General features: G+C 40.2%; 1 protein-coding gene across 1 annotated transcript; it reads right to left on the reverse strand.

Moving 5' to 3' along the window:
- Positions 1–2282: 2282 nt before the first annotated feature.
- LOC104410369 (gamma-aminobutyric acid type B receptor subunit 2-like) lies at positions 2283–26382 on the reverse strand. The gene is made up of 5 exons (XM_010020516.1): positions 26233–26382; positions 22096–22278; positions 19587–19716; positions 10649–10766; positions 2283–2985 (listed from the first exon to the last, which is right to left on the reverse strand). Exons 1-5 carry the CDS (start codon positions 26380–26382, stop codon positions 2820–2822), a joined length of 747 nt encoding a protein of 248 aa, XP_010018818.1. The 3' UTR covers positions 2283–2819.
- Between the last annotated feature and the right edge of the window lie 33 nt (positions 26383–26415).

The following is a 26415-nucleotide window of genomic DNA, read 5'->3' on the forward strand; positions in this document are numbered from 1 at the left end:
TTCCTACCCTCGTGTTATGCTGTGTGAAAGAGCCTGGTTTAGGACATAAAACCCACCGCATGGATGGAGAGGTTTAGTGTTTGCCTTCATGTAACAATGCTCAGAAACTTCTCATTTGCTGAAGTGTCATTTTTACTATAGAGCTAAATATTGGCATGACCAGTAATTTATGTGAAATAGTAAAATCTTTGCTTTTCTCCTGAATTCATACTCACTGTGGTGCAAAAGAGAGTAGTGCATGTATTAAGTGTGGTTTGGATGTAAATATCCGGCCTATGTTTGATTATTTTCCCATTTGATAAAGGGCTTAGACTTCACTCAGGAGTACAGCAGAACCTGTATTTCAGAGCAGAAGCTCATCTGTTTTCTCTAGATGTGAGCCCTTCAGCTTCTAGGATGTGTATTTTGACTTTTTGTTACAATGTGGTGGTGTAATAGGATTCTTCCTTCTCCAGAGAGGCTTTTATATGTACATATGTTTATATACATACACACAAGTATACACTTTAAAGATGACACTGAGTCCAAAAGCTAGGTTTTATATATTTTATTCATAAAAACAGATTTGCAACAATTTATTAAAAATTGATCTCATGCAGTATAAGGTTATACAAGAAATTCTTCATTTACATTTTATTCTGGCAGTTCCAGTCTAGTTTAAAGCATTTGTGCACTAACATCATTGGAAAATGCCATTGGGGCACAGCCTCTTCATAAATTTACAGTACATTTTTGCTGCAGTATAAAAGAACAGAAACATTAAATAGCTATATTCACTTGGTTGGTCTTGTTATCTGCAGTAAAGTAAAAAAAAAATGTTATGGGAGAAACTACAGTATCATTGAGACAAAGAATGTACTGCATGGTTTAAACCTAATAAACGTCGCACAGTCAGTATTCACGAAGTTACAGACACACACACACACACTCACCTCCAATGGTCCGATACTTCTGATTTGTTTTTTCCTGCTAAGTTGGAATAATATTTCTACAGAGATCTTTGTGTACACATTATATACAATATTGTAATTTTCTCTTTTTAAAAATTAACATTCCTTTTAAAATAAACCAGGCCCTGATGATATTAATAAAGCAAGAGAATACTGTCAACACACATTGAGTGACAACGTCAGTGTTTAGTGCTTAAACAGAGTAATGAGTTCTATTTTATCTGTGTTTATACTTACATGGTTTTGTTCTAAAAGCTACAGATATTTCCATAACCTCTCTTACTGTATGTGCCAAGTGAAATATTTTGTGATGCTCCTGATTGTTAGATTTAGATACATATTCATGTTGGTTTTGGCCACTATGAGGTGTGTTTTATTTTTAATGGAGATTTATGCTAGCTTGTCAAAGCTGTGGTTAAGTCCCTCAGCTAATGAACCTCTACAGCTGTGCTTCACCCATTGCTGATTTGTAATCCTTTGTAGGAATGTCATTCCAAAGGTTTGGTCTGAGGTGCACAGGCATTGGTCACAGAAAACTGGGTGCTTCATGTGGTTTTTTTCCCCCTTCTCTTAGCAAACAGCCCTGGCAGTGAGATGCCACATTTCCAGTCCCTTGGAAAAAGAAGCTGCATGTGTGTCTCACCTGTGCCTGAAGGTTTGGCTCCAGGGCTGGTCCAGACAGTATGCCACTACCATTCATCCTAATTAATTTGGTTCAGGGGATGGAGCTAATGTATTAAAACCTGTTGCTTTTTTACAGTCCTTTTAGGATTCAGATAAAATATTCTATTGGTAAATTTGATTTGTCCTCTCTATTATCCGCTACAACTGTCACACGCAGGTACAAAGCAAACATAGTGTATATTCACATCTATGTGCTCTGCAGGCTTTGCCTGCAGTAGCAAAGTGCTGTGCCCTAAGCCCTCCCCCCATGTCCACTAAATTAATTTTATTGTAATTATGTGTAACATAATTCAAACAAACTATGAAAAACAATCCATCCTGTGACATTAAGACTTTACTACCCATCTGTCCTCAGCTTCCTGAATTATCATCCCTAGGACTTTCCCTGTCAGTGTAGTACAATACGGTTGACGGTGTTTATTCTGCAATAGGTGCAGAAACTTTGCTAGAAATGAAGCTGCAGACGGTCAGCAGTTGCTGCCATCATCCCTGAAGAAGGGTGAAGTGCTCCGCTCCCAGCCAGCAGCCCTCCAGCTCAGACAGCTCAAGAGCTGGAGCTTCAGCCTCTCTTGGGTTTCACCTACAGCTGCAGGTTAGGGGTGATCCTGCTCACAGCACTGCAGAGTCTCAATGACACCCGAGGAACCATTTCTCACCATCCTTTCCTGTCGAACACCGTCGCTGAAATGAAAACAAGCAAGACTAACCAGTGCAGAATGTTTCCAGCGATTTAACACAAGTCTTGTAAAAATGAGTGGATCTGTTTCAATAAATATGGTATAGCTCAACCATTGTATTTTCCTTACATGGATACAGTATAGAACTGCATGTTCTCAGGAGCCACATAAAGCTCAGTGACATTTGATTGGGTTTTTTTTCCTAGTGTCTTTTTTGCAAGATCCATATTTCCTTGTTGCTAGTAGAAATTTGGGAAGAAATGTTTTTCAGTGACTTCTATGTGAAGAAATAAAAACTCCATGAATAAGGCTACAGATCAAACTCCTTGCGTCCATCTCTTTTGCCTTCCCACACGAGTTACACGGGCACTCCTGTGATGATGGCCTCAGTGGTAGTTCCTCTGCAGTAAGAGCCAATGTTGCATGTTTGTAGCAGAGTTCTAGGTCAGATGTTTAGTCCAGTCATTGAGTACTTAAAAGCAGTTCAGGAAGCACTAATCTCCCTTTCCTACAGCCCCGAAACCATTACTCGGAAGGAGGGTGGCACGTGTCTGTGCCGAGGGCTGGCACTGGGGCTTACGCAGGGACTGGCACAACTAGCATCAACTCCTCCTATGGATGGCAAGTAGGCATGATGAAGAATGGGCAGCTGCAAAGACAGCCGACGCTGTATGCTGCGGGAGAGATATAGAGAGAGAAGTGTTAGCCAAGAGGAAAATGTTATACGTTACATGCCTGATATGTTTGCCGGTTGCTGCGAGGGTATTTTCTGTGTTTGCTGCTGTGATGGAGAGGGTTAATGCCAAAAGAATTACACTCATTGCTGTTAAGCTGTGCCGCTGTGTTATTTCCCCTTGGGGATTTTTTTCTGACAGGCTAGACATGACAAAGGAATCTAAGTTCTCAGCATCCCACAACCTTCTGAAATTCTCAGGCACTCTCAGGTTAATTGTTTGACTGCTGACACCCGAAAAAGGGAAAACCTTAAGTCTGCAATGAGGGCATATGACTTAGCAACCTCCCCCAGCAAAGTGCTCTATTGCATGCAGAGCCCTAGTTAGCTGTGTAGACATGCACGATGCCATGGCTGAGTTTTAAACCATGCATCACTTAGCACAAGGATATTAGAATGGAGGATGGCATTTTTGCAAGTCCAGCTAAGGCAAACACAGGCATACGGATGGAGGGAATTTGGACTGACAGCTTTTCCAAGTAGTTGCTCTTTGCAGTTTAGGTCTGTACTTTTGAGGTGCTGGATGCTCTCGAGTTCCTGCAGTCAGTGTTGTGGGACTGAGGAGTTGGCACTCTAAAAGCAGTCTAACCTACCACCCACACCAAAATTCAGTAGTTAGGAACCCAACATTCTGTTTCCAATTTTCCAAGCAGATTGACATCATAACTGGTAGGGTTTTGTTTTGTTTGTGTTTTTTAAAAGGGATACTAAACCATGCTCACAGCTAACCCCTCTCTGTGGAGAGGATGGTGCCATGAGACAAATGTTGTGCTACCGCCATGCTGTGGATGTACTAGCACCTTTCACAATATCAAAATCCAGATGAGGTTTGTCAGTACAAGAGATATTTCAGTGATTAAGATGTTATCATAACTGGACAGGTTCTGCATTTGGAAACATTCATTCTTGAAACAGAGAGGCACTTTTTAAAGTGAGAACAGATGTCAAAGTGACAGAGCTGAACTGAAGACTGGCTTTTTGGTTCCAGAAGAAAAATGCCAATACAAAGCATTGTATCAGTACAATAGTCTTAAATTTATGTTCTCCTGTTATCTTATACAAGGACTGTGCATAGACAGACCTTTATAAAAAGTGTATGTTTGAAAGTTTGCCTTTGGACAGCCTTCCTGATTCAAATGATGTTTAAATTCTTTTTTTGCTTTGTTAGGAAGAAGAGACAGCTAACAAGGCATCTATTGCACTGCTTGGGGACCAAGCACTAGAACTATCAAATTCAAACAGAAAGAAACGTGATGCTACTTCTCTGTAGTTTCTTCAGTAAAAACTAAAGCAGTGGAGGTAGTTGTAATCTGCCTATCTGGAAAATTCTTTCTTATTTCCTCATCCCCCAACCTCCCTTTAAAAGTTTGGTGAAACATTAATCCAGAGTGTTGTAGTGCTGGCGGTGCATTCCTGGGACTAAACAAAATCCATTCATTGTTACTTTGCTACTGTTCCTGACTTTTCCTGGTGCTATCAATGAAATCATGCCTCGTTCCCAAGGAGTGCAGAAATGGCATGGCTTGCTGCTTCCATGTGCTGCATCCTTATGAGCTTGACACTGCAGATTGTCATTCTGTCTCCTGTTGCAGGGTCAACCACAGAATTGCCCATACTTATTTTCCCACCAGTGGAAATGCTTACTTTGTTCAACTGTTACAGACTTCTCATTAAAGAGCTTTTTGAAGCTATTCCAAGTGAATCCAGTTGCATAATCAAGTGAATGGGATTTTTTCTTTTCACTCATTTGAAGTATTAGCCATACCATGGACAAAGCATGTTTATTTAGCTATGCTAATGGTGGCTGCAATGGGTGGCAAATTTTGCCTTAACTGTACTTAAAGTTTATTTTCACTTGAAAACTTGGTTCCTGGAAATTGAAGCTGAGGACTGTAGCCTGGAGACTCTTAATTGCACACAATTAAGAATTTAGGCAAAACTCTTAGGGGGAAGCACAAAACAGAACAAAAAAGTTACAAAATCCAAACAAACCTGCTATTTTCTTCTTAAGCAAAAGCAAATCTTGTACCTTGCCTCACTCTGTAGGGGTTTTTTTCTTCAATATCGGTGGTTTTTCCCTTCCCCCACCCCTGCCACATTTTGTCAGTGCTTTTGGGCAACCTCGGGTGTCAACACAGGCTGGGGGATGAAAGCATTTAGAGTACCCCTGAGAGGAAGGACTTGGGGGTATTGGTGGATGAAAGATCTGACATGAGCTGGCGGTGTGTACTTGCAGCCCAGAAGGCCAATTGTATCTTGGGCTGTGTCCAAAGGAGCATGTCCATCAGGTGAAGAGAGGTGATTCTGCCCCGCTATTCTGCTCTGGCGAGGCCCCACCTGTAGTACTGTGTGCAGCTCTGGAGTCCTCAGCACAGGAAAGATACAGCCTTGTTGGAGAGGGTCCAGAGGAGGGCCACAAAAATGGTCAGGGGGCTGGAGCACCTCTCCTGTGAAGACAGACTGAGACAGTTGGAGCTGTTCAGCCTGGAGAAGAGAAGGCTCTGGGGAGACTTTAAAGCAGCCTTCCAGTACCTAAAGGGGGCTTATAAGAAAGATGGGGACAAACTTTTTAGTAGGATCTGTTGCAAAAGGACAAGGAATAATGGTTATAAACTAAAAGTGGGTAGATTTTGACTAGCTATAAGGAAGAAATCTTTTACAATGAGGGTGGTGAAACACTGGAACGCGTCGTCCAGAGACGTAGCAGATGCCCCATCCCTGGATGTGTTCAAAGCCAGGTTGGATGGGGCCATGAGCTACCTGATCTATCTGAAGATGTCCCTGCTCACTACAGGGGGTTTGGAACGGGTGGTCCCTTCCAACTCATACCGCTCCCTGATTCTATGAATTTGTTTCAAGTTGTCCAGACAATATAGATATGTCAAAGCATATATATGGCCCAGTATGCTGGGCCGGGAATGGTTAGTATTAGTGGTTTTAGAATCAGAGGATGATAGACAACTGCTGAAGAAAATGGAAGGGAAAGGTGGTGCCACACACAGAGCAGCCAGTCACCAGAGTACTGTGTTAGAATAAGGCATATATCCTCAGCTCTGTATAAAAATGCCATTTATTAGGGATAAACAGAATCAAGTCAAAGCTTGACTTCCTATGTCAGTGCTCACAGGAACACAATACATTGCACATGGTAATACGTGATGCTACATCAGGGGCAGAGGTATTTGAAAAACATTTTGGTTCTGCTACAAAAAAACCACTGATGAGATCCATCGGTAAGTGGGGGGGACTGAAACAACTGCATTACAGTCAAACAGCTCAAGATGTGTGGGAGCGTGTAAACTGCCTCTAAACATCCAGGAATCATTCCAGTGGATTCTTCAGCCCATTAATAGAGAAGTTCTAAAAGACTACAACAAAGCAAGATGTACTAGCAAATAAACTAATAGTTCTAAATCCACTTTATTTTAATGACAGATTTGAGTAGGATCATAGATAGACTAACATGAACCACTGTCAGGGAAGAAACTGAATAATAGAAGCATGTTCATGCTGAGCCATATGGCTGTCATGCAAAAATCCAGTCATAACCAACTTTTTTTTGACAAGAATTTTTGGTTACTAAAATTGACATAGCTGGCTGCAGCAGGGTATTTGACTGTCTTTTTAAATGCTGCTAAAAGCAGAGCTTTAGCTCAAAAAAATAAAAAATCAAGGTGCTTTCTATTATAATGGTTACAAAGTGATAAGCTGCTTTGAAGGTTACTAAAATGACCACATAAAGGAAATAGTCTATCAAAATGGCAGGTTTTAGTGGGGTCCTGCAGAAATCTATCATCATCTTTACCCAGAAATCTGGAAAACTGTTACATATTGTTGCTCTTAAAAAGAGAACAGTATAAATTCTAATGGTGCCAAAACCTAGTTCACTGAATTTAGGTCACTGGTGAGATAACATGCAGGAATGAAGATGCACAGAAGAAAGTCTTTAAGGTAATGGAAGATATCCCACTGAATGTATTCATGTGACCATCTTGCAGATAAGCTGTGTGCAACCTAAGATGCGCTCTTTGGATAAGTAAGCAGGACTGCCAGCAAGAAAGAGTTGACTTTGGGTAAGAGACACCCCAGCCTACTGGGAACTGAATGATTCTATGTATTTTAAACTGGTTCAGGCTACTCTCTGGGTTGAGATGAACTGGCATGGTGCTGCTTCCATCCATGCAGCTAAGCTCCCCCAGACAAGGTTTTTGAACACCAGATTGGGCCTCAGCATTACCCAGGAGAGCCCAAGTGGATACAACTGTGCTAGGCAGTATGCTAACAAGCACCATGGAAAAATCAAAGTGCGGGGCTCGAGCCTGTGCACCAACACTGCTTTGCCTACCAGAGGAAGTGTTAATTTACACTGCGTAGTCAGTGCGAACAGTGGAGAAAACAGCCAGCCCCAACTTTTCGCTCCTCATATCTGATGGTCTGACTTGGGTATGGCATATTTTACATGGCACATGGATAATCTACTGGGTCATGCCCAGCAGGAAAGGGAGTGAGAGGCAAAGAGAACTGTGAATCATCTATAGTCATGCTCTAAGACTGCCTTACCATCATACAGACTGCATTTTCCGTAGGTGCAGGGTTCTAAATCTGAGCCAAGCACAAAACAAACTTTTTTCATGTAGTCACTGAGAGGACTACAAGGGCATTTAGCAGTAGGTCAAGGGGGAATGGCTTTAAGCTAAAAGAGTGTAGATTTAGGTAAGTTATTAGGAAGAAATTCTTTACTGTGAGGGTGGTGAGACACTGGCACTGGTTGCCCAGTGAAGCTGTGGCTGCCCCATCCCTGGCAGTGTTCAAGGCCAGGCTGGATGGGGCTTGGAGCAACCTTGTCTAGTGGGAAGTGTCCCTGCCCATGGCAGGGGGGCTGGAACGAGATGATCTTTAAGGTCTCTTCCAACCCAAACCATTCTGTGATTCTGTGATTCTATGATTCTACAATTCTGTGATGCAAATGTCAACCCATCAACACATGTGAAACAACTTACTGTACTACTGAGCCTGAAGTGCATGTGTACTGCTGTGCCTTTGGACACAGCTGTAGAATAAAAGATCGCACTTGCAGTTAGTCAAATGTAGCACTAGTGGTAAGAAAGAATGGAAAAATCTCAAACTGAAGTCTTTTCCACACTCTGAAAGAACTTTAATACTGGAAGATGACAGCCCTCCTCAGTGCCATCAATAGCAAGAAGCTGGGATGCTTCTTTTTGCTACAGCCATTAAAGAGTTAACGTTTCTGCAGGCAAATTACTATTTTAACATCCTTGTTTCATAAGTTTGTGTCAAAGAGGAAATCTTTTTCAGACTAATGTCCTTGAGATTCGTGTTCTTGAATAAGAAATAGGTTCAGCCTACCTCTCTACCAGATGCCCTATGCATGCAGTGAAATGAGAGAGAGAAGGCACAGACTACAGCTTGTCTTTAACTTCTTTTTGTGTGCTTGTTTGTTTTTGACAAAAATGTTATATTTAATAGCCATGGAAGGACAGAAGTGCTGCTGGACAAGTTGAAAATATGTCCACGTGTGCAGAAGGATATTCTTAAAGATCACAAAGTTCGGAAAAAGGCAATCTTCTGTCAAAAAGAGTGAATCACGAGAAGGCACAGACTACAGCTTGTCTTTAACTTCTTTTTGTGTGCTTGTTTGTTTTTGACAAAAATGTTATATTTAATAGCCATGGAAGGACAGAAGTGCTGCTGGACAAGTTGAAAATATGTCCACGTGTGCAGAAGGATATTCTTAAAGATCACAAAGTTCGGAAAAAGGCAATCTTCTGTCAAAAAGAGTGAATCACAAAACCCTAGTCCTGAAGATGGCTACAATTCTCCCCTCTGGCAGGTCCACTGTGCCTATGTGGTGTGGCTCTGGTATCCAAACTACCAGTTCATCCTCAGGGGAGATACTGACCCTTGGACTTGGCATAATCACAGCTGTGCAAGTGCTGAATGACACAGTTTTGATTTAGCAGGACTTTATTAATTGCTTTCCACAAATGTCAGTGACTGTTCAGATTTGACCTGCTCTTTAAGACCTTTAGGAAATCTCAGATTTCTCATCAGTTACCACTAGCCTAGAGGAAGTTCTGTCATTACTAAATGTTGGGTTTTTCCCCCCCTGTATTAAAGCTGTATTGGGACAACTGGATTATCTAAGTGTCTGTGTTTTTCTTAGCATCTCTCTTAATGTAAGGGGGCCACGTGTGGATAAGGCTGCCTTCACACTACATTATTTCTGACAAATGGTGCTGCAAAAAGACAGACCTCTAATAGCTATGCATTAAAGCACTCTGCTGGCCCTGTAAAGTCACGAGAGCTTTCTCAGTGAGAGCCCTAGTTTTGTGAAATAACCAATAATAATAATAATAATAATAGTTATTTCACCCAGTGGGGGCTTTTTTTTTTTTTTTTTCTGTGCACACGTGTGCATGTGTATGTGTATTAGCTCTCTTGCAGGTTTGGGTTAGGATTGTTTATGAGTGTAAGGACAGAGTGACAAATCCATGTGTTTTCCTGCACCAGGTAGTACAAGGCAGTAACTGCCATGTGAAATCAGGTTTGCTGTCAGTGATGTAACATGTGACTCAGCCTAGTAGTTTGTTTAATTTATTGTGTTTTTAAATCAGCTTTTAACTTGCCTGTGTACAAAACAGGAGTCTGACAGCTGTTAGCCCAGATCCTGATGAAGTGGTGCCCATGCAACTAGGCTGCCATGGGGAAACGGCTGATCCAAGGACAAATGAGCAGGGTGCTTCCCTGAGCTGTGGCCCACAGAAGGCCCTGCTGAGCTAGAGGAGGGTAGTATGTGATTTTATTGTATAGGTTCCTGGAAAGAAAAGTTGATAGCATAAGAGTCTTTCCCCTCCATGAATCTAGCAAGTGTTTTGTGCCATCCTTTCCTTGTAGCCGCAGCACTGTTTCTAAGGGAAACTACTTGGTGCAGGCTTTCCTGTGCCAAAACCCAGGACCAGCTGCTATGGCAACAATGAAAAGCCCTCAGACTCTTTTTATTTCTCAGTTAGTCTAAGATTCAAAGAGAACAAAATGGCTATGTACACCGTGAACTCCTCTGGCTGGTGTGTGGAAGGACTTGAACTTTTGATAATAGTCATGGCATGTGCGTGCACATATCTTTAGACATCGTGTTATGGATGTTTCTAACAAGAGAAAAGAATTATGTTAGTCTGCCTTTGGGGCATCTTAGGATCTAGTGCCCCTGATATCTTTTACATTTGGTGGGGATGGTGAGCTGGTGGCATGGAGGCATCACAGTACAACAGTGGTGCCTCAGAAAGTGCCATTCACATCTGTTGCTGAAGGTCCAGGCTTTCTCTGTGTAGCTGGTGCTGACTGAAAGGGTTTACAATGAAGGTCTTCCCATAAAAATTCATGAAAGAGAAACATGGGGTTTGAAGAAATGCAATAATTAAAATTTACACCTTATCAGCAAGACAGCTGATGTCCAGGATGGAATTTATGGCTAAAACAACAGAAAGTGAACAAGTCCAAGCACATGTATGGTGAGAGCATGCATTTCTTTCTGAGAAACAAAGGAGTGTCCCTTTCTGTACCAGGATGTTATGGTGTATACTTACTGTTCTGGAGAGTTGATGTCTTCTATAGGATCTTTGCTTGTTCTGGAAGGGTCTGATGAGCCCCATTGTGCTGGTGGATTTTGATCAAGATGATTTTTCAAAATGGCTTTCTCACCATCTGGATGGACAACACATTCAATTTTACCTTCCTGTGACCAAGTGACCATTTTTAAATCACTTCACCTTAAAATTTCCCAGATGTTAATCATGCCATGAAATAAACCCTTTCTGCTTATATTCCAATACAGAGACAGGTTTCCCTGTGAGTCTTTGGTACTCTTATGTTTTTGCTGATGTGCTCCTTCATAGGAACTAGCATGGAGAAGCAGAAAAGGGACAAAAACTCTTTTGACCTTCATTTGCTCTCCCGCAACCCCACTTCAAAAAAACCCAAACACAAACCAAGCCTTGTTGCTCATCTCTGTGTAGTCTTACCACACTCTCTCACCCATTTTAGGTTGTGTAAAAAATTAATGTAACTGCAGCATCATATTAACTTGCACTAAAACATTGTTACCTTTTCATATGAGGAAAACCTCTTATTTTACTGTTTTCCTAGAAGAACCGTGTTCTCATTGATGTATAAAACCTTGGTACTCTTGCAATCTCATAAGCAATTAAGTGCTGTCATTTAACTATCTGCTATCATTTAGCATGGAAATATGATTCATACGAGTTGCGCTGGTCCATAGTCTGCCTGCAGGAAGGACAGCTAGTGATTTCATTAAGCTTTCTCCTGCTGCTCTCATTTCGGCATAGTGATAATACAGAAGATAATAATTTTCCCTGTAGGTAGCTTCACTTGTTTCCCCTGGGTGTCCCAGGAGTCCTGGGCTAGCTGTGCTGAAGCCTGTGGCATCGGTCCCCCTGAGAAACGCAGACGTACACAGACGTTTTAAGAAGTCTGCCTTCACCAGGGATCCCTTCTGTTCCTGCCTGCTTTTCCAAAGTCTCCTCCTGTGTTGAGCCAAATAAAGTCACATGGAAAACATCTGAGTAATGAGGACAGTGCACAGTTTTCATAAATAATTACAGAGAAGCTACAAATCCATCACCAGCAGTTGTTTGCCACACACACAGAGAAACAGTGATTGCTGCAGGCATTAAGGCAGCATGGAGAAGGACCTGAAGGTAAATTCTTGAAAAGGATACTGGAGGATTTGAATGCAAAAAATGGGTATAAGGAGGAAAAGACAGAAAATAGCATAGAGGAAATGAAAATAGCACAAGAAAATCCCAGTGTGCATTGAAGGCTTAAGCTGATTTTCTGTTCTACTAATGCTCAGAAGCTTCAAATAATGCTCAGGTCCCAGCATGTTAGGAATATATATGTTATCAACAAGCACTGGTGGGACAAAACAAGCAGTGGAAACAAAGAACGAGTAAAGAATCTGGAAGCAGAAAGAGGAATGTTTTGAGGGAAACTCCAATACGTATAATTGCCCTCCTAGCATGGGCATCCCTGGCATTAATTTGTAGCATTCACTTTCTGCTGTGAAAAATCTAACAAGCAACCTGGAAATAAGTGAGTAGGTGAGGATGCAACTATGTGCAGACATGGGGATCAGTACAGCTCAGAAGAGCAGGAGGGAGTATTTTTCACTTATGTTGCATGGAAGTGAAGGGTCTGAGGGAGAAAGGAGGCAACCAGAACACATGAAGCTGCTTCTGTTGGGGCAAAAAAACATCAGTAAAAGAGAGCTAAGGAATTCAGCTGTAGCACGAAGAGTGCTTAAAAGGATGATATGGCAGGATTTAGTGATGGTTTAGATGTGAAGGGAGGACAGCAAAGTGCCAAACCTGACAGTGGCTAACATAAGCAAGTCTATCATCTCAGGGCAGCTTGAAGTTTGCTGGTGTGGCATTTGCTGTCACAAGATTTCAGTTCTTATTTTCCATATATCACATTTCTATGTATATTAAGCTTGACATTTGCATAAAAGCCTTGTGATGTCTATAAACAGACACATAGAACACTCTTTACTTCCATGATTAAAACCAACATTCAGTCCTGAGCTGATCTAAGCTGACAACGAAAACTGCTGACTTTATGATATAGACCGAAGTTAAAATTTGAGTGATCCTTGTAATTAGGGATGGAAATGTATATTATTTAACTATTTTAGGGTTCCAGCTCCTTCGGCCAAGATAAGCAATTTAATCTTTTACAAAGCCACCGAGGATGCAAATCTTCATCCAATGACTGGAATATGCAACTGTTGGGCTTTGGGAGTATGTTATTTCATATCTGTGTTGTACGCCCCTAAAGGGGTTTCTTTGTGCTGTGAGAGAGAGAGAAGGAGGTGGTCCCTGTCAAAAAGGTGGGGGATTTAGTTTAAAGCAGAGCAGTAATCATATATTCTCTGCCTACTCACCCCTCAACACCAACTGCCCGTATATCACTGTGTGTTATTCTTAATAGACCCTTTCCTACCACTCTTGCAGATGACTCTCCCTTAATACACTGCATAAATTTCTGTAAGTAAAGTTACTATATACGGGTTTTAATGTATATGTATAAAATACAGACAAAATCCACATTAAAACTGCCACAATGTTGAGATTTTTTTTTTCTTTTCCCTCTGCTTCTTTCAAAATACAAAAAATCTGGGCAATTCTTATTTGTTAAGCTTTTTGGGAGAGGAGTTGTTAGATTTTTATTCTGCAGCTATGGAAACAAGAATATCTTTCTTTTTTCTTTTTTGTTTTTCATTTACCTTTCATTTAAATAATGAAGAACAAAATTCTCACTTAGTCATATGCTTCCAGGAGCTGGAGCTTAAAGAAAAAACACTATTACCATATGCACTTCAAAAACTTCAGGATGGAGGAAACTGATTTTATATACATGAACAACTGAAAGAAAATAAATTAAGGGTAATGGTAAACATTTGTGTTCCCAACTTCGCCTGGAAAGTGTAGCACTGCTTTTGGTACTTCCACCTCTTTTCTTCCTCTGTCCACTAAGTATGCCACTTGAAAAATGCCCTTCATTCTTAGACTAGTGTCTGCCACCACAGATGCTACTGAACAAGTTGCACTGGGATGATCTAGCTCCCTTCAAAGCTGAATTTACATTAGCCAGAAACACTTTCTAAGTAATTTTCACCTTCGTGGACCTCAAACCGGAACTCAGAAGTCTAGATAAGTGATGCCTGAGCACTTTCCATTTGGAAAACTGTTGTGAAAAAAGGCAAATGGATCTCAAGGGCCTTGCATGACACTCACTGATGGGTTCATTAGAAAACAAAACCTGCTGCCCAATTGTCAGTGAGAGCCAGAAGGCTTTAGCTCAGGACCTTTGCCTACCTGCAGCAGAGAAACAACTTCCAATTACAAAGCTCTGAGCTGCAAGAGCACATCTGATGCTGGCTGTGGGGAGGCTCAGTGAGGAGGTCACTGTTCCCAGCTGCTCGCCTCTCCCTCTGCCAGGGGTGATGCTCATTTCAGACATGCCGTACGTATAATGGCCCTGCAACCTGGTGCTGTCAAAATTACCTGGGCTGGCTTAAATGCGCTGTGCATTTTAACAAAGCCTGTTCGGCTGCAGGCAGAAAAAAACCAGGTGACTGCCACTGCTGCTATTTCTTCCAAGATTTTAGAAACTGTATTTCTTTAAGTAGAAGCTTGTTTTGTTGCCATTTGTACACTACAGCATTATTGAACATCTTCATCATTGCACTTTAGCAGCAATATTCCTCCCATGGCTTACAACTGGATGGCAGAACTGCTCTTTGCCCTGCATCTTGTAATTCCACTGTTGTTTTCTCTCTGCTAGAAAGCATATTTTATGCTCCACAATGAAGCAAGTGTGGTTTAATAATGACTTATAAGAGCTGGCAGAGATAACCTTGCTGATTTACTCAAGAACTCTGGAAACTTTAAAGCTAGAGGTAGATTGTTAAAATCTGCTGTAATTTTTCATAGTTCTGTTTTGAGTGGGAAACATGACTCGCCAGGAAAAATTAAAATGAAAGGAAAGATTAAAAGGATCACATTGTCTGCTGGGTATATCAGAAAAAGTTCTCCTGAACTAAGCTCACAGCACCAGGCAGTCTAAATCATGACATCTGATTGCTATGTTTTGAAAGGAAGAGTTCTTAAAAGAAAAGCCAGCAAGATTCTCCTCTGATTCATACTACTTTAAATCAGAAGAAAGTCCCTTTACTATAGATTTATTCCGTGCAAGGAAGGGCAGGCATTGAACCTCTGGCAGTTTGGTCTCCCTGTCGACATAGAAACAAGCTCCAATTTCGGATTTCGACTCTATTTGTTATGCTTCATAGAAACTAGTATATGTATCTCTATATATTTCTGTATACAAGGGATATAATAAACTATATCCTTTCCTTAAAACAGTGTTCCTTTAAAGGAGTTATTTCAGAAAGCCTTTCCTTTGAATCTGTGGTTTCAATCTCAGGTTTAATGCTTGAATCACACTAACTTCATAGAAGTAATATTTCTCCCCTCTGTCACAGATGAACTCTGTTTTTCTTGACGTTTATAAGCAACATGCCTTTGAAATCTGTTTTTCTTTGAGCTGCTTTTCCATAGGGAAAAACTAACACTAGAAAACATTGGAGTGGGGTGACAACTGACAGTATGTAGGCATATCTGACATGTAAATGAATGCTCCCAGTCCATTTACAGCAATGAGTAAAGGCTGTTTTCAGACTCAAAACAGAAAAAGCTTTCTGAGCAAGCAAGGGTGCCTGCAGAGAGAGAAACTGGGGAAAGGGTTTGTCCATAAGCGGGGACTGTTGCAAGGCTGTCTCTTGCTTCTTGTGTACTTTCCATACGATGACTGTAGTTCATTAATTTCCCTAATGCCCTACCCTGAAATGTACTGACAAAGGTAGAAGTAAATGGAGATTCTTCTGCGGGATTTCTTCTGAGCTTGGCTTTATATGAACCCCTTGCAATCTATGAATCATTCATGTAGAAATAATTTCATATAATAAAATGTCAAATAGAAGTTAAGTAGAGTAAGATTGTAGGATTCCAAGCATAGCAAAATTATCCAACCTCCTCCCCCCCTCCCCCCAGGAAATTCTCTGTATTTTTTAAACTTTTATCTCTGCAGGGACTTGCACAGTAGAAATAACTTCTACCTTCACAAAGTCTATCCTGCTTCTGGCACACCAGTTACATGGGTGCCAGGAGCCCTTTAGGGAAGCTCTGGTTAGTGCCCATGCCAGGGTATTTCTTCCCTGGAGCTGTGCAGCACAACCTTCCTCTTTACACAGCATCACAGTTACAAGCATTTGTCCTCCTTTTTCCAAATGTCAGCCTGGAAAACTCAGCCATGTCTCCAAGCTTGGCTCTCTTTTCTGAACGACACTGCCAGTAACAGAACTGCCCGAGCCAAGTGCTGGTCTCACCCACAGCCCACCCCTGCCTCAAACCCAGGCTGTAATGCAGCCCTGCTGCTCCAGCAAGGTGACCAGATCCCACAAATGCCAGGGGAGAAGCTCATGTTGCCCTGCACACAGAGCCGAGGTCACTAGCAGACACAGTGGCTTAAAATCGTCTGAGGAATGTATAAGAAGTTAGAGGGATGCCCTTTTAAATTCAACTGAGAAAGCCACTTGATTGAGGTCCCAGAGCTGCAATCCATGGAGCTCAATGGGAACTGCTTGACCACACAAAGCTATCTAGCAGTGCAGACAGAAGCCTGCATTAAAAAGTAAGCAATCAAGCCATTAACTACAAGCCACATTTTCCTAATTGCATTTCTTACATAGCCAATTGCTGTAGATGTCTTGGGGACATTAGAGGTTTGTGAACAAGAGATGAGTGACTCTGATAATGTCTGTCTTTAAACGAGATGTACTGGAATGAGCTGTAAAGAAGTCCCCATGCTGGCAAAGACCTCCAGGGCTACACCAGGAGCTGTTGCTGTTAAAAACTAACCAGGAGTCATAAAGTTTGGAAACTCTGCCTAAGGTCAGGCAGTTATAGGAGTAAACAGCTGTGTCTGCCTATTTTGGCTGAAGTGATTTAAATTTTGTATCCTAAATTCCATATTTGATGCAAATGAGGGTGGTGGGTAAGGAACAGAAAGGTCAAATAACCTCCTTTGGCACTTGGCTATAGGAGTTAGTAATTTTAACTCTGGACAATTTTTATGGATGAGAAACCTACTGAAGTGTACAATGACATTAAAGTTTTATTAGGACTTGTTTGAGAGGCATTGCGTAAGTCCTGTGTTATTATCAGTTCTCTGAAGTGCAGTGAATTTGTGTAAGCAATAACAATGGAATACACTACATGGAATTTTCTATGTGAACTCCTTAAGAATGGCAAAGCATTTTATAAAGAAGACTGACAGGATTTAGCCGTGTCCACAATACAAATGTGGCAAATGATCTGCTATGATTTTTAGCTCCAAGTCAGCTGCTATTTTTAGCTTCTCTCTTCACTATCCTACTCCCACTCTCTCAGCTCACATATTTTACAAGGTCCAAGGTAGGCACAAACCTTGTCATCACCTTAAAAGCAACACCGGACTGGCTTCCTCAGTTGCATGGTGGAGGTGAGAGACATGGTCACTTCTAGAGGTCATGCTAATTATTCACAGTTCCAAAGCTTCGCTCAAGTACCATCAAGGACACTAATTTCACAGTTCTGTATTTTCATTTACAGAAAGTTACATGAAATACATAGTTACAGAAAGCATAGTTGTGTCACTCAGAGTTAGCTTTCCTATAGCCGTAAGGGCCAGAATTTTTTTAAGTACAGTTTATGTGATGTCTGTTTGCATCTGCACAGAAGCAGCAGTGAGTCAGCAGCATGAATTCTCCAAAGCCTTGTTATTTTGATTGGAATGGCAAATTTAAATTAAGGACATAGGTTGACTATTGGGAATGGATGCAGTGAGAGAAACAGAGAGCAGATTCAGACATGTAGCTAAGAGACAGGGAAATAGGGAAAGAGCAGAAGAAATGGAAATGGAGGGACAGAAAAAGGCTAGCAAGGGTTGTGAACATGGTGGCTCAGAGCCTGGAAGTGTTAATATTTGATGTCACTTGAGTCAGGATCAGGGTACTCCAAAACACCCATGCTTTGGACATTCACTGCTTGGCGTGGGACCAAGATTCAACTACCTGCTGCAAACTGGGATCCAGGTTCTTCCTCATTCCCAGGTGAATGGATCCTCTAACCTGTCCAGTATAAAGAGGGCCAAGGAAAAAAGTCCTTCTTCACCTCCCTCTTTTGTGTGAAGCTTTATGTAGTAGATCCATTCAGAAAACTGTGCCCAGTGACTTAAGTGTGCAGAAGAATATCTACCCTGTAAATCCTGATAATACATAGTTCCAAGCCACTCTGTACATTAGGGCTTAGTGCTTACAGGTGATTTTAAATATATACCCTGCAGCAGAAATGTAGTTCTGCTGCTTAAAGCAGAAGTTAGGCATCAATGTCTTTTGTAGATACAGCCACAAGTAAGTGCAGAAAGGTTATATTTTCTCCTTGATTTCTTTGCCAGCATCCTACTGCTAATGGAGTGCAACCTGCTGTGGGAAGCATCCCATCCTAAATTTATACCCGTTGTATCTCTTGAGAATCATTTTTGTTTCTCCAACCCAAACTCAGATGGGCATTTGGCACAATGTAATGTATCTTTTCTACTTGAAACATTATTCATGATTTATCATTTTTCCTGGAGCATCTGACATGAGTGGAACATTCTATGTGTTCCTTTCAAACACTTGGTAAAACTGCCTCATCCCACTCACTGATGTTAGTTCTTGCTGCTGATCTCAGCCCAATAATCACACGCCTCCAGCAGCTATTTACGTTTTCCTTTTCCTCCTTTCCCTCCTTCTGTTTTTTAATTTTAAAAAGGACACTGGGAACTCTATGGAGCTCTTCCCTTTTTTTTTTTTTTGTCTCTCACAAGTTACACAACCAATTGTATACCCAGGATAAAACAAAAGGCGCATGAAAAAGTAACCTTATCCAACCAAAACTTCAATAGGCTTCAAAAACATATGTGAACTGTTGCTGTTGTTCTAAAATTATTCTTCAACAACTATATTTACAGGAGGAGCTTCTGTTCCACTTAACCAAGCTTATGCTGCCACATCAACAGGAAGCCTGAGCCTCTCATTGCAACAAACATGCAAGTCTATGACTTCCCAATACAGGGCAACTAGTTTTTCACATACTATAGTAATATTCAGGTCTACAAAGTCATTTGCCAAAAGTCACAAAGTAGATCCATTCTAGAGTCACAAATGGAAGCTGGGTGTCCTGGCTTCCTCTTTATGGCAGTATGCACCAGATCTTATTGCTTCCCAAAAGCAAAATAGCCTTAATGGAAGCAATTTTTTCACACGTATTTCTTTAGGGAGCAATACAAGAGACACAGTAGAAACAACTTAGGAATATTACAGTCATCATGACATACTTTTTTATCAGTTTCTAGGGAAGAATTTTCATACATGAGTGCCTTCAATTCTACATTTAGAGTCCAAATCATCACTGAAATATTTACATGCTTCTCTTCTACGTGCTTGTTAGCAGTGTCCAAAAGAAGGATTTGAACACCCTATTCAGACAAGCACATATTAAACTGGGCTTCCTACTGATGAAGGCTACTCGATTAACTCTCACAAGATCTGAAACATTCTGTGACTTTCCTACCTCCAGGCAGCCAAGAAAACTTGACTTCAGAACACAAGCACTCTTTTGTAAGTTTTCCACTTTACCGTGTGTGTTATACACACAGGGCATACAATAGAAGAAAATGTACGGAGAAATAACTACTCAGTGGGTACCACATAGCTTATTATCTGAATCTGCATGCTTTCTGTAGCACAACCAAAATATTTAAAGCTCTGGCTTACCACGGCCTGAGTGCTCAGGAACCAATTCAGTGAGACTGCTATTCAAAACCTTTGTGAGTTAAGCTACTAATGGATTTTACTCTTACCTTTACTGTCTGTAAAGTTCCGTATACTAAGAATGTCATTAAGATCTTGATAGTGGTTCTGCTTAATGTATGTTGTTTTCTCAGGAGTGTCCTGAAGTTGCATTGTGACCTCTTCCAAGTCCTTGTCCAGCTGCAAAAGAGAAAAATATGAATCCCTAAAAATTCAAGTCTTCAGGTATCTGCAATGACTGCATAACTTTCTGTAATTAGACTACAAGGCAGGTTGTAACGCAATTTCCACACGGTGTGAAATACACCTTTCTTATAGCACTACAACACTACTTCTATAAATCATATTGCAACTAACAAACTGAGTTCAGTTGTGAAATTGCATATAGGACGCATGAGAAGAATAAGCTTCAGTAGTTGAAAGTTTAAGCAATTCAGATGTACTGCTGAATGAGAAAGAAATGGGCATTAGAAAAACCAGTCTGAAAACCTCTCAACTGTCTATTATTTATGCGTACAAATTGTGGCATGCATAGCTATAACCACTTTGTTGAGTCAATCAAATTATTGATCATACAGGAGAATATAAGTAAACTATAGCATCAGGGGCATGTCCAGCCACGTGAGTGACTGCAGTCAACTCTACAGGAACATTTTGTTTTCCTAAAGATTTATTTTTACTCCTTTTACCTTTCTTAGAGAGACAGACTCCTGTTAGACTGTTTTTGCTTGTGCCTCTGTGAGTGTGAAATCTTGAAGAAAATCTAACTCATAGATCTTAGTTTTGGGGCTGAGAACACTCAATACCTTTGTGATTTGAAAACTACCCCATGTTTTATATCTTTTATGTCTTAAACTCTGTTATCTGATAGTTAGCACTAAACTGCTGTTGCAAGCATAATTTTCCAAGAGGGAAAAAAATGGAAATAAGGCATGGGGGAAAAAACAGAAATCCCAGTTCTCTCTCTCCTCAGAAGCATCCTTTAAGCCTAGAAGAAGAGGGACAGGGAGAGAAGCACAGGTGTTTTCTGACTGGAAAAGCCACAGCACAAATGCCAGGCAGGTACACTCCTAGCTTTTAGCACTGAAATGAACATAGGGTGCATTCCCCAGCGGCTAACTTGTATTCAATTGGCTACAGCTCTAGCAGAAAATAACCGGATACAAGCATCATAATGGTGATCTTGGATGCTCTCTGTGAAGAACTGTACAGGATGTGGTGTTCAGAGTATATCTCACTAACTACTGGCTTATCTGAATTTCAAGTGCTGAATTTAAATTTACACTGATTCCTTATAGAACTGGGACATAGCAACTCAAGGTAGATAAGCCAGAGATGTAGCTGCCAGCCCACAGTAAGGCATGCTCCAAATCCCCTTGACAATGAAACACTTATTTGGACCTACTGGTGCTGGGTATGTAATCTAGTTAAGCAAAGTCTAAAAAGATCAGCAGTGCACTAATATGGCTTAGTTGACCTGACCAGACTTACCTGTGAGCCTTGCAAGGCACAGGTTGAGATCTTGTGAGTTAGGAGACTTAGTAGAAAAAAAAAAATAGGATAAAGAAAGTGAAATAGCCAGTAGCCAACTGAGCCTTCGTTAAAAACTGCAAGGCTCTTACATGAAAGGAAACTGGAAAAGCTGATATAAGTTTCTTTAACAAGGCAGAGAGAACTTTTGTTTTTGGAGTCTTTGGTAGTCAGAGTAAACACCTTTTGGTTACCTAGGCAACTGTTAGTTAAGATCTGGATGAAGAAGTAATGGTTGCAATAAAATACCTTTTCTTCAAGGTGTAAGAATACTTCACAGACTAGGCAAGAGCAGGTTAATTTTTTTTAAGATATAGATCAGTTATGGTTATCTTGTCTCATAAAATGGGAAGTCTTCAAGGCTGATTTATCATAGTTTAAGGTCCTGAGCAAGGATGGATATAATTAAAAATATACATGTTACAGCACCAATGGAATTCATGCATCCCATGTACTTAGCCTTTCTCTTGGTAGAGACTGAAGAAACTTCACAGCTTTTCTGCCAGAAGGATCAGCTTACATGACCGTAAAGATCTTTTCCACCTTAAGAAAGTACGTAATTCTGTTTCATGGTAGATGTAAAAGTCTGTCTAGGAAGTTATTGAGTGAACTCTCAGAGACGCTGACAAGTAACAGCAACTGAACAGTCTCTGAACTCAGCCATAAACAGGAACAAAGATAGCTCTTAAGTTTACACTTGCGTGTAAAGGTTATATTTGCAGAGCTATTGCTCTGTGGTGCTCAGCACATCCATGTGAAACAGCAGGGTAATTTGCCTGTTACAAATAAATAGGGAAAGTTTCATTTTAATTTGCTAAGGTGCATTTTCATTTTATCATACCTGCCAAGTATTTGCTGTATTAATTAACTATTCACACAAATCATCTGCTTCCTATTATTTCAGTATTTTCCTGTTGAGAAATGATTTTTTTCCTCTAAAAAGTAGTCAACAACTAAGCAGATTACAGAACTGCAATGAAAAATAAGAATAATAAAAAAAGCCTACACAGTATATACACTAAACAATACCTCTGTAATTTTCATTCTCAAGCGGTGGTTCTCTGACTGCAATCCTTCTAGCCGAGATGTGCTGGCCTGGTTGACGCTGGTGACTGATGTTGATGTTTTTGAATCTTCTTTCTTTTGATTTTGAGTGAACTGAAATCGTCTGTTCTGTGTGGCTGCATCTGGATTTGTCCTCAGTGTAATGAGCTGAAAGGTTTAAAAGCCTTAAGAAATCCTTAAGAAACAGTTTTATTTTTGCAGCTATTATTTCTTTCGTAGCTTAAAATGTTGAAAGGCAAACAAAGAGTTCCTTTCTGACTTTCAAGTACAAAATTCTGCAAAGTGAGCTCTGCTTGCCACGTGCAGTACTTGAGACAATTTCTGAATAACTTTACAGAATAGGTTGAACTAAAATGATTTTGCAAAGGGAAGTGTTAAAAAAATTAGAAAAAAAAATTTAAACATATTTGAATTATTTTCATGGCATTTAAAATATATTTTAATATTTCATCAAACTTTTTTTTTCACGTTATTTGATATCTTTATACTTTCAAAGGATATATTCCTTTTTTAAGAAAAAAAAAATAACCCACCAATCCCCTCTCTTGCCAAGCACAGTTTCATCTGAAATTTCTCCTTTCCTACTGTTACAAGTAACGCTCAAGCAGAGAAAGACATGAAGCAGGAGTATTAACCAAAAGAACTCATGGGAGATTGCACTCTGGAGATAACAGAAACTTAATTAGGTTTTACTGACCCAAAATAAACCAGATCTGTTCATATAAATTAAGTAAGTCACCTGAGGTTAACCTTAAACATATTTAATTTAAGCAAATATAAGTAAGATTTAACACTCAGTAACAATGTGAAAATATTACCTCGACATGAGGGAAAAAAGCTACTAGATGTTTGGCAGGGGAGAAAGAACTTCTCAGATTACTCTAGAGAATACAGAATTTATCATTACTTGTCAAGCAGTGTACATATATATTTACATACAGGCAAAGCTGAAGGAGCTCCCTTCCCTGAGGGCATGGACATTGCATCATAAATTCAAAGGTATGAAGTTTTCTTAAAAGATAGATGGGACAATCTTTCTTTAAGCACAGCCAGATTTTGTGGTATAGCCCCATTCTGGAATTGGTTCCTCGTGTTCCTCAGAGCATGAAACTGTTCTGCATCTGCACTGGCTTGAAATAAGGACCTAACTTTCGATCAAGTAGTGAAGTAATGGTTCTCCTGGAAAATACTATAGGCATGCTGGCCCTTAAAAAGGTAATTAAACCTAGTTAACTTCTAACCAGAAAAATATATATAATGTATGTTTGAATTCTGCAGATCACTTCTGCAAGATATCCTCGAACCCAGGAATCTGAAATAGTTTAAAAAATATTTGGACATTTATTTGATCAGATAATAAGAATATCTACAGTTTCTCAGTTACTCTAAGTAGGATGCAATATAACACCTATCAGCATTTGTATCTGAGGATAACTTTAAACAGAAAGAGTGATGAACGTTTTTCCCCTGATCTGTCTTACTCTACTATGGGATTTTCCTCCCATTTTCCTGAGGAATTTGGTGCTGAACAAAACTTCAGTGGATGACGTGAACATTTAACTGGAGAAGTACAGTAATTGCCATGTTTTAAGTAAATAAGATTAGTAGAACTGACAAGAAGAAAGGGGAAAATACCATGTTTTGTTCCTTACTTTGCCTACATTGTTGAATAGTTGCCTAGTCAGATTCATAAAAGGGCTGTGGGGCAAAATTAAATTCCAGCACTGTTGGCCCAGGAGACAGTTGAAGATTAGTTAAAAGGAATATGTTTTGCTCTGTACAGCAGAGAAGTAGAAGTACTCACCTGCCCCAAAACGTTACTGCTTGCATCTGCCTGGCCACAGTTTAATAAACGAAAAGTGCAATCTTCCTAGTTTCACTGTCATCTCCCACACTTGATGAGCCACAGACTCATCAAGCAGCAATCTCCCTATGTCTTCAAAATTGTACTAATTGACTATATACTTCTTAAGGGGAGAGATCTGGTGCCTGTGTCACATTGACATCTTACCTAGATGTACAAACTGGGTGGTGCCAGATGTAATCTGCAGTGTCCAGACAGGCTATTGTGAAACCTGTGCTGGAGCACGCTCAAGGAGAGAGTGCTTGCCAGCCACCCTGCTACAACTGTGGCACAGCACGGCGAGAAGAAATGTGGGGCAAAATATACGAGTGTGAGAACTCTCCAGCTGTGAAAGCACTCACATGAGCTTTGGAAGTGCTGCATTCCAGCTCCTGCTTCAACCCCCTTTTTTTTTTTTCTTGTAGCTTATACAATGACCATTTTTAATGCAAAATAGCTAAGCATTTGGGAACCTGACAATACACAGAATGAGAAGAAGTACTTCACACTAGAAGGCTATGGTTCATGTGTGTATTTTGAGTAGAAAGAACTGAGAGGAAAAATAAGGGGAGGGTAACTGGGGTTTAAAAGAACAGCAGATGAAGGGGTTAAAAAAGGAAACAGAAAAGTCATTTCAGAGCCTGTGGCAGAGAAAAGAAGGATGGGCAAAGGAGCATGAAAGCAAAGGGGCAGAAGAGCATGTCACAGCATTAATAATATTTTCTCTTTGAAGAGAGTTCTGACATTCTGTGGAGGTATTTTTGGCATCAGAGTTTTAATATGCATTTTCATGCAGCTTACACACTTAAATCTTGCAGTATTTTGAAGTACTCTCCATCGCTGTGTTTGTGAATGTACCCTTAATTTAGAAAGAAGTTGTGATTCTTCCCTAAAATACAGAATAAAAATGTGACTATATATATGTCTGTACAGCTTTTTAATATTTGAGAAATGAACTGCAGAACTAATAAGAACATCCTGGTTAGCCAGTCCTGGAGAATAAATTATTTTGCTATTTTGCAGATCAGAAGTCAGCTTCTCTTGCTAGTCTGCGCCTCTAATTTCTTTCAGAGGGAAAACTTTGAGGTAAATTTATTAGCTTGTTCCTTTTACACATATAGTTCTTGGTCCTCCTGTAAGAACCATCACCAAGGGATGCCACTTAGCACCAGATTTATTTGCTATAATTTGCTCAGTACATGATTGAACATGGACCAGTAAAGAGTCACAAAATTTTTATCATCACTGTTCTTTTGAAAATCTAATATCAGATTCCAGAGGTGCAAGGATCTGCATCTTGACTCTTGCCTTGCAAACGTTTCAGATACCCAATTGTACACACATCTAATTTGGGGTAATAAGATAGGTTTATGGAAGTTACTTAAAATGAATACGATTATACATTTGACTTAAAAATATCAAATACATTCTCCAGAACTTGGAACCTTGCTAAAGTAAGCTTATGTAGAAACCGGTTTCCCTTCATACAAGACGTGTCATCCTCACATCTAAAGCGAAATGATCAAGTTCCATCCCTCTGTGGCTAAGTATCTTCTCAGTTCTTCTAACAATGCACAACAAACGTATCTTCAGAGCCCAAAAGAGCAAAAAAGAAATGAAAGCATATGCCTCCCAGTCTTTGCCTCACTTAGTCCATTCATTTACATATTAAAAAACATATTGTCAGTGTCAGCATTTGCAGCATACATAGTTTTCCTCTATAGGAAGGGAAGCCTGTTGTACCACCGTACTTGAATACCTTAGAGGTTTCAACACAGTTGACCTTACAGCATGCCAGTGAACTAAAAAGCTCGTACTGTTTTCCAGGTATAGAAGCAGAGATCTTGATTATCTTGCTTAGGGTACATAAGAAACATGGCAGAGCAGACAACTGGACCTGTCCCTCCCGAACCCCCACTTATCACCCTTTCCAAAAAGTTCCCAAAAATTCAAAATGGAGGCTACTGAAATTACAGAAAACAACCTTTGTTTCCCCAAGTCATACATTCAGTAAAGGTATAGGCATTAGAAACACATATATTCACACTCCTGTAACTTCGCATATTCTACTTTCTCAAAAATCTCATGAAACTTTATTCTTCTTCTCAGGATCCATAGACAAGAGATTATAGATGGGCTTGGTTTAGAATTCACACACATGCTCTACACTTGAAAAGGCAATGAACTTTTACATATTAAATCACAGTTACAAAACAGAAGGAAAAAAATCCAGACTCATGCTAAACAATTTCACTTACCTTAGGTACAAACACGAGGCAGAGAGTAATGGTGCTGCAGAATATTATGACTAAAGCAACGATGCAGAACTGCACATTGGGTTGGTCCCGAGTAAGGAATGAGACAGCAGCACCAATAATGCACATTATCCCCACGTTGTATACACTCATTCCGATGTACTTGCTGTCATTCAAAGCAGGAAT

The sequence above is a fragment of the Nestor notabilis genome, unplaced genomic scaffold (genome assembly GCF_000696875.1).
Source record: "Nestor notabilis isolate BGI_N333 unplaced genomic scaffold, ASM69687v1 scaffold14998, whole genome shotgun sequence".
NCBI lineage: Eukaryota > Metazoa > Chordata > Aves > Psittaciformes > Psittacidae > Nestor > Nestor notabilis.